The sequence below is a fragment of the Nycticebus coucang genome, chromosome 20, assembly GCF_027406575.1.
Source record: "Nycticebus coucang isolate mNycCou1 chromosome 20, mNycCou1.pri, whole genome shotgun sequence".
NCBI classification, from domain to species: Eukaryota; Metazoa; Chordata; class Mammalia; order Primates; family Lorisidae; genus Nycticebus; species Nycticebus coucang.
In genome coordinates, this window is record NC_069799.1 from 13,616,662 (window position 1) to 13,630,228 (window position 13,567).

At 40.3% G+C, this 13,567-nt stretch overlaps 1 protein-coding gene across 1 annotated transcript; it reads right to left on the reverse strand.

Moving 5' to 3' along the window:
* Window positions 1-5,865: 5,865 nt before the first annotated feature.
* On the reverse strand, window positions 5,866-6,937 carry LOC128573053 (olfactory receptor 2C3). The gene has a single exon (XM_053573276.1). The coding sequence runs from the start codon at window positions 6,906-6,908 to the stop codon at window positions 5,937-5,939; it is 972 nt and encodes a 323-aa protein (XP_053429251.1). The 5' UTR covers window positions 6,909-6,937; the 3' UTR covers window positions 5,866-5,936.
* Between the last annotated feature and the right edge of the window lie 6,630 nt (window positions 6,938-13,567).

Here is a 13,567-nt window from a genome sequence, read left to right on the forward strand (position 1 = left end):
AAATCAAATAGCGGTAAGTAGCTGGATTCATCTCTTTGTTCTCTATTCTGTTCCAGACATCTACTTCTCTGTTTTTGTGCCAATACCATGCTGTTTTGATCACTATTGATTTGTAGTAAAGTCTGAGGTCTGGTAGTGTGATTCCTCCTGTTTTGTTTTTATTTATGAGTAATGTTTTGGCTATTCAAGGTTTTTTCTGATTCCATATAAAATGAAGTATTGTTTTTTCAAGATCTTTAAAGTATGACAGCGGAGCTTTAATAGGGAGTGTGTTGAAATTATAAATTGCTTTGGGTAGTATGGACATTTTAATAATGTTGATTCTTCCTAGCCATGAGTATGGTATGTTTTTCCATTTGTTAACATTTTCAGCTATTTCTTTTCTTAGAGTTTCATAGTTCTCTTTATAGAGATCTTTCACGTCTTTTGTTAGGTAAATTCCCAAATATTTCATCTTCTTTGGCACTACTATGAATGGGATAGAGTCCTTAACTGCTTTTTCAACTTGACTATCGTTGGTGTATATAAAGGCTACCAATTTATGGATGTTGATTTTGTAACCTGAGACGCTGCTGTATTCCTTGATCACTTCTAGGAGTTTTGTAGTAGAGTCCCTAGTGTTTTCCAGATACACAATCATATCATCTGCGAAGAGTGAATGTGGATACCCTTGATCGCCTTTTCTTCCCTAATTGTGGTGGCTAAAACTTCCATTACAATGTTAAAAAGCAATGGAGACAATTGGCAGCCTTGTCTGGTTCCTGATCTGAGTGGAAATGATTCCAATTTAACTCCATTCAATATGATATTGGCTGTGGGTTTGCTGTAGATGGCCTCTATCAGTTTAAGAAAAGTCCCTTCAAGACCAATTTTCTTGAGTGTTCTGATCATGAAGCGATGCTGGATATTATCAAAAGCTTTTTCTGCATCGATTGAGAGAATCATATGGTCTTTGTTTTTTAATTTGTTTATGTGCTGAATTATATTTATAGATTTACGGATATTGAACCAGCCTTGAGACCCTGGGATAAAACCAACTTGGTCATGGTGTATAATTTGTTTGATGTGTTGCTGTATTCTGTTTGTTAGGATCTTGTTGAATATTTTTGCATCTATATTCATCAGTGATATTGGTCTATAATTTTCTTTTCTTGTTGGGTCTTTTCCTGGTTTGGGGATCAGGGTGATGTTTGCTTCATAGAACATGTTGGGTAGTCTTCCTTCTTTTTCTACCTTTTGGAACAGGTTGAGTTGTATAGGTACTAATTCCTCTTTGAAGGTTTGTTAGAATTCTGACGGGAAACCATCTGGTCCCAGGCTTTTCTTTTTAGGGAGGTTTTGTATAGTTGATGCTATTTGTGAACTTGATATGGGCCTGTTCAGTATTTCCACTTGATTCTGGCTAAGTCTTGGAAGGTGATGTGCTTCCAAGTATCGGTCAATTACCTTTAGATTTTCATATTTCTGTGAATAAAGTTTCTTGTAATATTCATTAAGGATTTTTTGGATTTCTGACGAGTCTGTTGTTATTTCGTCTTTGTTGTTTCTGATTGATGATATTAGAGATTTTACTCTTTTTTTCTGATTAGGTTGGCCAGAGGTTTATCTATTTTATTGACCTTTTCAAAAAACCAGCTTTTTGATTTATTGATCTTTTGCCTTATTCTTTTGTTTTCAATTTCATTTAATTCTTCTCTAATTTTGGTTATTTCTTTTCTTCTACTGGGTTTGGGGTTTGAATGTTCTTCCTTTTCTAGTTGCTTGAGATGTCCCATTAAGTTGTTAACTCTTTCCGTTCTCTTGAGGAAGGCTTGCAGTGCTATAAATTTCCCTCTTAGAACTGCCTTTGTGGTGTCCCAGAGGTTCTGATAGTTTGTGTCTTCATTGTCGTTTTGTTCCAAAAAATTGGCAATTTCTTTCTTAATCTCATCTCTGACCCAGATATCATTCAGCATAAGGTTATTTAACTTCCATGTTTTTGTATGAGTATGCAGATTCCTGTTGTTCCTCAGTTCAAGTTTTTTTCCATGATGGTCCAAGAAGATGCAAGGAATAATTTCTATTCCTTTAAATTTACTGAGGTTAGACTTGTGACCTAAAATGTGGTCAATTTTTGAGTAAGTTCCATGGGCTGATGAGAAGTATGTGTATTCAGTTTTGTTGGAATGAAATGTGCTGTAGATGTCTGCTAAATCTAAATATTGGATGGTTAGGTTTAAATCTAAAATTTCTTTGCTCACCTTTTTGCTGGAGGATCGATCCAACACTGCCAAAGGAGTGTTAAAATCTCCGATGATTATGGAGCTGGAGGAAATCAAGTTACTCATATCTGTTAGAGTTTCTCTTATAAATTGAGGTGCATTCTGGTTGGGTGCATAGATATTAATAATTGAGATCTCATCATATTGAGTATTACCCTTAACAAATATGAAGTGACCAGTCTTGCCCTTCCTTACTTTTGTCGGTTTAAAGCCTACTGTATCTGCAAATGAAATTGCAACACCTGCTTTTTTCTGATTATCATTTGCCTGAAATATGGATGACCATCCTTTCACCCTGAGTCTGTATTTGTCTTTTAAGTTAAGATGTGACTCTTGTATGCAACAAATATCTGGCTTGAGTTTTTGTATCCAGTCAGCTAACCTATGCCTCTTTAGAGGGCAGTTTAAGCTGTTCACATTAATGGAGAGTATTGATAAGTCTTGTGAAATTTTGGGTATCAAATTTTTAAGGTCCAGTGGACATTTTTAATCCTTTCGCCAGTGTGGAAGTTGGAGTTTGATCTGAAGTTTCTGAGTGAGTTTACTTTTGTGGTATAGGATTGGGTTGGTCATTGTGGAGGATAGGTCTGAGAATATCCTTAAGAGCTGGTTTACTTATGGCAAATTTTTTCAACATATGAATGTCATTGAAGTATTTAATTTCTCCATCATAAATGAAACTCAGTTTATCTGGATACAAGATCCTGGGTTGAATGTTATTTTGCTTTAGGAGGTTAAAAGTCGATGACCACCCTCTTCTGGCTTGAAAAGTTTCAGCAGAGAGATCTGCAGTTATTCTAATATTCTTTGCTTTGTACATAATGGTTTTCTTTCACCAGGCTGCTTTGAGAGTCTTCTCTTTCATATTAACTTTAGTGAAGCTAATTATGATATGCCTGGGGGATGACTTATTGGGGTTGAATCGTGCTGGCGTTCTGAAGCTGTCTGCTATCTGAATTTCAGATTCTCTAGGGATGTCGGACAATTTTCTTTCATAATTTCATGCAGAAGGACCTCTGTGCCCATCGAGGCCACTTCATCATTCTCAGAAATCCCAATTATTCATATATTGCTTTTCTTCTAATTATCTTGGAGTTCTCTGAGTGAATAATGCATTTTTGCTCTCCATTTCTCTTCCTCTTTGAGAATTGGGAGCGTTTGAAGACTTTATCTTCAATGTCAGAAATCCTCTCTTCTGTTTGTTCCATTCTGTTGCTGAGGGATTCTACTGTATTTTTCATATCTTTGAGGGCTGTAAATTCTTGCTTCAGTGTGTCTAAGTCTTTGGTGGTTTTGTCTTTAAATTCATTAAATTCTTGAGACAACTTTTGAATTTCTCCTCGAATTCCTAATTCCATTTTATTAATCTTGTCTGCAATCCAAATTCTGAATTCGATTTCTGACATCTCAGCCAGTTGTTTATGAATGGGATCTTCAATTACATCTGCCATATCTTTTCTTTGGGGGGGTTGATCTATTCTGGTTATTCATGTTACCAGAGTTTTTCCACTGATTCCACCCCATGGTTATTTTACTCCCTTTGATTTTTCCCCTGGGGCTTTATCGAGGGCCCGTAGTACATTGTTGTGGCCTGAGAAACCAGGGCCCTGTCTTGTGTGGTGGGACGAAGTGGTTCTGTCTTGTTTTCAGCTGGTTTCTGTTCAATACTATTGTAATATTTACTCTGGCTTGAAGTCTCAGCTGTGTGGAAAAACCAGCAACTAAGTGACCCCGCCCACCCACCTCTGGCACCAATTGGAAAAGGAAAATGAAACCTTACTACAACCACATACCCAGGGCACCGCCTGAAAAGTCTTCAGTCTATTAGTTTAGTTCAAAAGGTCCAAATCAATTTTCTCAATTGGCACCTGTCTCAGGTGGGAGAGTTCAAGAAGTCTCTGGGAACTGGATCACAGGGGTCTGGTCACTACTCTGATATGGCTTACTCCAGTGCTGCATGGAGTCAGGAGGAGCCACCTAGCAAATAGATCAGTATGGGAAGGTTGATGTCTCCTTCCCCACTTTGCCCCTCCATCGGATCCAGTCACTGGTATCTCTGCAGATGGCTAACCCAGTTGTCTGTAGTGAACAGATACTCCAGGGGTTTGCACCTGCCTGAATTGCAAGGAAATCTTCCAGGCCCATGCAGTCTGCTGCTATCTAGCAGGAGGAGGTGGGGCCTGGCATCTTTTAGTGCTTGATGCAGGTGGTGGGGGGGAGGTGTTCACTCAGGCTTAGCCCCGTCCCTGATTGATGTTGCTAACAGAACAGAACAGCACAGACAACTTTGTGGGATTCTGTCTCTGTTTCTGCTAAAATCGCTGCAGAAGACGGGCTGTTCTGAGTTCAAACGACTTTGCTGCTGGAGGTTTGTGTCTGATTACCTCTCTGAGTTGGCCCTGCCTTGGAAGCTTCCTGGGTTTGTGAGCAGCGTCAGGCAAATCCTTTGCTCACTGGTGGCCTCCTCTGGTTGCCCAGGGAGACAGGGGGTGTGGCTTCAGAATATCCGGAAGTAGAGCTGTTTTGCTTTTGTTTGCGTCCTTGTGATCACAGCTTGCCTCAGTGGTGTTGGTGTGTGTTCTTCAACCTTCTGTCTTGGTGCAGCTCAAATCCACCATGATACTTACTAAATTTTTGTCCCTTAACTCTTCTTCTGGACGGGAGCCTCTGTTGAAAGCTGGCTTCAGTCTGCCATCTTGTCTCTCCCCCACAAGAGGATTTCCCGGCTATTTTTTGGTTGCAGTTCAGCCGGGGCTGGGATTGAACCCGCCACCCTCAGTATATGGGGCCGCCACCTTACCGACTCAGCCACAGGCACCGCCCTACCTCATTGAGTTTACAAATATTAGAAAAAATGTAAAAGATTCCATATAGATTCCTCAATGAAAGACATTATTATAGAAAATTAACATATGTAGAACACACACGTATAAAGTCATTCCTTTGAATTCGAGGATTCCTCACTGAGTCTTTACAAATATTAGAAAAAATGTAAAAGATTCTATATAGATTCCTCAATGAAAGACATTATTATAGACAATTAACATACGTAGAACACACATGTATAAAGTCATTCCTTTGAATTTGAGGATTCCTCATCCATGAATTCAACTAATCGTAGTTCAAAAATAAAAAAAATGCAAAAATAAAGATAATGTAACAAGTATACTTTTCATTTATTAGATATTATAATTAATCTAGGGATGATTTAAAGTATATGGGAGGATCTACAAATATTAATGCAAATATTATGCTATTTTATATAAAGGACTTTATGGGTGTGGAATTCTGGTATCCAAAGAGGGTCTTGGAACCAGTCCCCTTTGAATACTGAAGAGCATCCATATAATAATATAAATAATGAACAAAAGAAGATGGTAATCAACACATGTAACAGTAAACACAATTTAACAAAATAATTTGATCATGAGCTAAATATAAAAACAGAACATATTTTCTCTTCTCATATTGGTCTAAAAATAGTGTATTAGTACACTCATGTCAGATTTCCACTTAACTTAAGCTCAAATAATATTTTCTAATATTGTTATTTCAAAAATTCTAATGTTATTTCTAAATTTCTAATATTGTCATTTCTAAAATGACTCTCCCAGTAGTCTGTCCTCCAATATCAGTTCTGATATGTTTAAACTTGTTTTTCCTCCTCAGAAATGACTAGAGTCTCTGAGCTTGTCCCCATTTCCTTGTAAAGCGACAGCAGTTCTCTAATACAATGTGCCTGAGAGCATTCTTCACATCTTTATTCCTTAGGGTGTAAATAAGTGGATTCAGCATAGGAGTGACTACAGTGTAAAAGAGAGCTATGAACTTACCCTGCTCGTGAGAGTTGCTCTTGGCTGGCTGAAGATACATGAAGATGATGCTCCCATAAAACAGGGACACAACTGCCACGTGGGAAGAGCAGGTGTTGAATGCCTTTCTCCTCCCTTCTGCTGATCTGATCTTCAACACAGCCCGGGCAATCTGGCTGTAGGAGACCAGGATGAGCCCCAGAGGCAAGACAACAAAGATAAAGCTGGCCAGGTACATCTCCATCTCGTTGAGGCTGGTGTCCACGCAAGCCAGTTGCATAATGAGGGGCATTTCACAAAAGAAGTGGTCGATGCAATTGTTCCCACACAGTGGTAGGAGAATGGTGAGTGTGGAGCCCACCATGCTGGTGGTCAGACCCCCTAGCCATGAAGTGACTGCCAGGCTAAGGCACAGCTGTGGATGCATGATGGCAGTGTAGTGGAGTGGCCTGCAGATGGCAGCATAGCGGTCATAGGACATGACAGCCAGCAGGACACACTCAGTTGCCCCCAGCCAATGGGAGATATAGAACTGGACCACACACCCACCATAGCTTATTGTTTTCTGTGGCCCCCAGAGGTTGACCAGGAGTTGTGGGACAATGCTTGTGGTAAAGCTAATGTCCAGGAAGGAGAGGTTGACAAGAAAGAAGTACATAGGTGTGTGGAGATGCACATCCATGCAGGACACCAGGATGATGACACCATTGCCCAAGATAGACACCACATAAAAACCTGAGACAACTATAAAGAGGACAGGTTCTAGTAAGGGTTGATCAGAGAAGCCCAGGAGCACAAAGACTTCTGGATAACTTACATTGACTCTTCCCATCATCACATGCAGCTCAGGGTGGGGCAAAAAGGTCACCTACAGGTGGGAAGAAGGGCACAGAGCCTTAGACATAAAGCAATTGCACTGATAATGAACATTAAAAATAAATTGTGGGCTCAGAGCCTGTAGTTCAGTGGCTAAGACTCCAGCCACATACACTGGGGCTGGTGTGTTTGAACCCTGCCCAGGGCCTGCCAAACAGCAATGACAACAACAGCAACAACAACAACAATATAGCTGGGACATTGTGGCAGGCGCCTGTAGTCCCAGATACTTGAGAGGCTGAGGCAAGAGAATTGTCTAAGCCCAAGAGTTTGAGGTTGCGGTGAGCTGTGATGCCATGGCACTCTAGCAAGGGTGACATAGTGAGATTCTGTTTCAAAAATAAAATAAAATAAAAATAAAAATAAATTGTGCACCCATTGCTCTCAAAATCATCCACCCATGGATGGTACTACATTACCTACCTGAAGACCATTTTGAAATGTATGATTAAAAAAAAAATGGACATCATGCAAAATCTTTAGGACTGTTTATTTTTCTAATTGAAATATTCCTTATAGTAGCAATTTCTGGATTGAACCTAGATGTTTAGTGATGACATGTTAGTCAGCTAGAGAGTGGTGTTTCATGTGATGAATACTGCACAGGCTTAGAAATTGTGCCCTCTCAAATCATCAGTACATTTTTCTTTGTCATTAAATTATCTACAGTCTCATCACTTCTCAAACCACATCTTCTACTACCAATATGGCCCTTCCTGCCATCATGTACCACCTGAATTTTGGTCTAGAATCCTAAGTTGTCTCCCCAGGAAGTTCCTTTTTCCCTTTCCAAGTATTCTCAACAAAGTATTGGGGCTCAAAAAATGATATCCCCAAAACAAAAGCCTCAGAGCAGAAGTTTCTTCCTGACTTTCTCCTGCCCTCCTGCCCTCTGGGTCTAGGGCCCCTCATTCTCTCCCAGACCTAACCATAGAAACTCAAATCCTTCTTCCTTAAGGAGAGTCATAGAAACCAGAGCGACTTTTCCCCAAAGCCAGCCATCAAGTTAGAATAAGCACATTACTCTAACTTTCCACTCCTTTCTGTGCAAAATCTGGCCATAAAGAAATTATGTGACCTACATCGTTTGAAATAAGGTCATAAGACCCCCATCCCAGAGAGCCCCCTGCTCCATACCCAGGAGGAAGGCTGATGCCCAGAGATGCCAAGAAGGATCTAGACAGACAGGCCTTGCTGGGTCTCCCCACTCAGTCTATCAGCATTAGATCATGCCCTTTTTACCAGACACATTTCTGAATGGCTGTCCGTTCTTTGTAGAATCTAAGTATAAACATGGACAGTTTCCCCAGCATCTTTGAGTCTTCATGCTAAAAGCTCCCATGTCATCTAAAACTATGATCAAATAAATTTGGACACCTTTTGTCCTATTAATCTGTTTTTTTGTCAGCTTATTTTTAGAGAACCTTCAGAGGGCAAAGGGGAGAGCTGGGCGTGGTGGCTCACACCTGTATCCCAGCACTTGGGAGGACAAGGTGGTTGGATTGCCTGAGCTCATAGGTTTGAGACCAGCCAGAGTGAGAGCCCATCTCTAAAAATATCCAGGCATGTGGAGGGAGCCTGTAGTCCCAGCTAATTGGGAGGCTGAGGCAAGAGAATCATTTAAGCCCAAGAGTTAGAGGTTGCTGTGACCTGTGACACCACGGCACTCTACCAAGGGTGACAATGTGAGACTCTGTCTCAAAAAAAAAAAAAAAGCAAAGGGGAAATTTCCCCTTACCCCCACAAAAGCAATCAGAGGATTAAATTAAGACGTAATGTGGTCATATCACTCCACTGTCCAACATTTGTATTGTCTTTGTACAAGACTTGCAGTTGCTGTTTCCCATACTCCCCATGCTTTCCCCACAGAATCTCCACAATGCCCCTTTGTCACCTCCTTCAGGTCAGTTTTCAAAAGCCACCTTCTAACGGAGGCCCTCCCTCATTGTGTTACATGATATCAGAAACTCTTACAGCTCCCTTCTCTTTCTTTCCTGAGTTATGGGCATACACAGTACTTATCAGCTTGCAACAAACACACTACTTATTTCTTATGTTTGCTACCTGTCTCACTCCACTAGATTACAAGTATGTGGCACTACGGTTTCCCATTGTGTTTACTTCTGGGTCACCGGTACCTAGCCCAATGCCCGAAACACAGCAGTTTCTTTGTTTCTTTTTTTTTTTTTTTTTTTTTGAGACAGAGTCTCACTATGTCACCCTAGGTAGAGTGCCGTGGCATCACAGCTCACAGAAATCTTAAACTTTTGGGCTTAAGCGAATCTCTTGCCTCAGCCTCCCAAGTAGCAGGTATTACGGGTGCCCACCACAACACTTGGCTATTTTTTGGTTGTAGTTGTTGTTGTTTGGCAGGCCTGGGCTGCGTTCAAACCTGCCAGCTCTGGTGTATGTGGCTGGCACCCTAGCCGCTAAGCTACAGGTGCCGAAGTTTCTTAATTAACATTCATGGATGTGCAAAAATGAACACATTGAGAAACAGGTTGTTAGAATGGTACATGGCCATGGTAGAGGCAGGACTAAAGTAATATAAAGGCATGATGAAGGACACCCCATGTAACCTCTCATGAGCATTGTCAGAGGCCTGCAAAGGTGACCAGATGACTAGATGATGCAGATGGAATAAAGCAAACTATGACTTAACAAGGATGAGGTGTGAATTCGGAGGACCATCCAGGGAAACAAGACAATCTCAGACTGCTTCAGATGTCCCTGAAAGCCTCCGGGGTCCTTCTTGGCAAAAATATTCATTTATTCTAGCCTTCATTTGAAAAAGAAGAATTGGTTTATTATAATTAGAATTCATCCAGGTTTGGGGAACAGAGCAGCTATAAACTCAACTGCCAGCCCTCTTACCATCACAGAGAAAGGAACTTACCTATTTCTATAACTGGAAGTGGATCAAACAAAGTGAACACACGTGTGCGTGTGCTCTGAAGTACATGTAGGTCTTCTGTCCTGAGTATACAGAAACAGGGCTCAGGGAACTCCTGGCATTTGCCAAAATTCATACATGGAAGCTGTACCAGTGCAGACTTCACTGTGCCCAAATCCTGAGACAATTGTCTGATTCGCAGCTAGCAGGCCAGGGAGCATTGACACTCTGGGAGAAAGCCTCCAGGAGAACACATTCCAACCTCCTCCAAACCAGGGAGGCAGTCAAGATCTGTTAGAACACCTAGTTTCACAATGTTAATGTGGCAGAGAAGAAGTGAATTGGAGAGTTATGTGAAATGATGAAACTAAGTCATGACATGATCAGAGGGATTGTCTTGTGTATTGAGTCACCAGGAGTGAACTGAAAACTAAAAGGCTTAACTGGCAAATGCATTGTCCCCTGTGGGTGTCAGTCTCCTCTATGTGAGGAGATAGAAACTTTATTGCCTCACAGTTGATAACGTGCAGAAATTGGATAAATGTTGCCAAGCGATAAGGGCCACAAGGCCACAGCATGCCTTAGTAGTTCAGTAGAATTTTGGAGGAAAAGGAGACCTCTGAGATGATCTGATCTATCTGTAGAAATGTTGTGACTTAACTAAAGTCCCAGAGCTGCTTAGCAATATGGGAGCTACACCCCAAATATCCAGATTCTTAATACAAAAATAGCATTACTAGAGAAGGAAAAGGTTTGTTCACACACAGAGATCCATCAGAACTGTCATGATAAAAATTCATTTTTCAAAATAGGAGCCTGTTCTGTGCCATCATGAGGAACAAAGATGGCATAGTGACAGTTAGGGAAATGTCTTAAGTTCAAATTTTGTCTGGATTAACTATCTAGTCATGAACTGTACCCAAGGGCATAGGCAACCTGCTGAAATAAGAAAGACCACAACAAAAGAAAATTAGATCATTTAAATAGAGAAGAGTGCTCATCAAACTCAGTTGGAATTACCCAAAAGTCCGTGATCCTGGTTTATTTAAAATACCATGAGACAGATGAACAAACCCGAGGATGTCACTCACCGATGGTGACCTAGCAGCAGGGTCTCTCTCTCTCTCTCTCTCTATGTAGGGTGGAAATGTTGTAAAATGGGCAACATTTTCTTTTAAGAGTTGGTAACATTCATGAATTCAGTGGGCATAGCATTGAAAACAGATCAGCCAGGGGATTTTAAAGCCTGACAAAGAGTGAAAATCTCCAACTCAGTGGCAGCAGACATGCTAAATTCTCTTCAAATGCATATCTGAAGGACACATTCTTAAGTCTTTAAATCAGAGTGGGTTTGAACTAAAAAAATGCACTTAATGTTTCCTATGAAAATTGGTACTCAAAGGAGTGAGGATAGCTCAAAGTGCTGACCCCCAAAAGACAAAGTGTTTCATAAAGCCCTTATAACCATAAGGTAGTTATTGTATCCCCTGGAGCATTCAGGAGGGAAGCAGAGGGTAAAGGTGTATATCTGGGGAGTGAAATTGAAGGAAAAGAAGCCTTTGGGATTTTATCCCCTATTGTATAATTACAATTTCATTGTAATGCGCACAACAGAATTGTTTCTGTTTATGAACAGAACATTATTTTAGGTTTGTCTTCTGCCAAACATTGCTTACAGACCTTGAGAAAATAGTCTCTCTACTCAAGGATTTATGATGTGGTGGGGGAGATAGTCTGAAATATTATATTTATTTGTTATACTAATTTTGGCACATGCGACTATGGACTCTTTTATAAAATCTAATCATTTTAATATTGGTGTATACCTCAGTGATGACCTAACATTTTTCTTAATAAGTTAAGTTTATTTTTATTATGGTAAAATATACATATGTATTTACCATTATAACTATTTTAAAGTGTGCAAGTCAGTGGACTTTAGAACATTCACAATATTGTGCAACCGTCACCACTATCAAGTTCCCAAACTTCTTCACTCCAAATGGAAAACTCATACTCAGTATGTAGTCATTCTCCATTTGCCAGTTCTCCCCAGCCCTGGAAACCATTGATCTGCTCTCTGTGGATTTATCTATTATGTATATCTCATATAAATCATATAATATGTGGCTTTTCTGGCTGGGTGCAGTGGCTCACACCTGTAATCCTAGCACTCTGGGAGACTGAGGCAGGTGGATTGCTTGAGCTCAAGAGTTTGAAACCAGCCTGAGCAAGAGTCAGACCAGTCTCTATGAAAAATAGAAAAACTAGGCAGGTGCAGTGGGTCACACCCGTAATACCAGCACTCTGGGAGGCTGAGGCAGGAGGAGTGCTTGAGCTCAGGAGTTCAAGACCAGCCCAAGCAAGTGTAAGACCCCATATCTAAAAATAGCTGGGCATTGTGGTGGGCATCTGTAGTTCCAGCTACTTGGAAGGCTGAGGCAAGAGGATTACTTGAGCCCAACAGTTTGAGGTTGCTGTGAGATATGATACCACAGCTCTCTACCAAGGGTGACAGAGTGAGATAGTCTCAAAAAAAAAAAAAAAAAGAAAAAAATAGAAAAATTAGCTGGGCGTAGTGGTGAGTGTCTACAGTCCTAGCTACTCGGGAGACTGAGGGAGGAGGATGGCTTGAGCCCAGGAGCTTGAGGTTGTAGTGACCTACAATGATGTCACTGCACTCTAACCTGGGTAACAAAGTGAGAACTTGTTTCAAAAATGTGTGGCTTTTCTGCATGGTTTCTTTCATTTGGCATAATGTTTTCAAAATTCTTCTATGCTATAGTTGTGTCAGTACTTCACTCTCTTATTGCTAAATAACATTCTATTGTGTGACTCCTTTTGTTTATTCACTTATCGCTGAACATTTCATTTCATTTGTTGATAAATATTTAGGTTGTTTCCACTTTTTTGCTACTGTGAATAGAGCTGCTGTGAACATTCACATACAAGTGGATTTTTTTGTTTGTTTGTTTTTTGCATATTCATGTGTTTATTAGGTTTCCACTTTTTGCCTTCACAAAATTAAAAAGGCTTAAAATTTAATAACAATGTTTAAGATAAGGACTAGAAACAAAAACCTTGTAAAGAATGAACGAAGATAAATACATTCAGAAAAGAAATCACTGCAATGATTTGGATTGCTGCAATGAAGTATTAAGCAATAATAATAATAGTAATGAAAAGAAAGTAACATTCACATTGTCAAATAAGAGTATGTCTAGTATAGAATGCTTTGACTCTGAGGTTCAGTACGAAGTCATCAATTAACTTCTATTTTTTTTTTCCAAAAAAAGAGACTTTTCCAAAGTCTCAAAAAAAACTTTTTGTTTGTTTTTTTACATCGATTTTCAGTTCTTTGAGGTGTATATCTAGGAGTGGAATTGCTTGTTCTGACAGCAATTCTGTGTTTAACTTATTTATTGTGGAAATAGCAGACTTTTTTTTTTGATAGAGATAGTCTCACTTTATTGCCCTTGGTAGAGTGCTGTGGTGTCACATAGCTCACAGCAACCTCCAGCTCATGCGCTTAGGTGATTCTCTTGCCTCAGCCTCCAGAGTAGCTGGGACTACAGTCGCCGGCCACAATGCCTGGATATTTTTTTTCTGTTGTTGTTGCAACTTGGCTGGGGCTGGGTTTGAACCTGCCGCCCTTGGTATATGGGGCTGGCACCCTACCCACTGAGCCACAGGCGCCACCCGAAACAGCAGCCTTTTTCACAGCA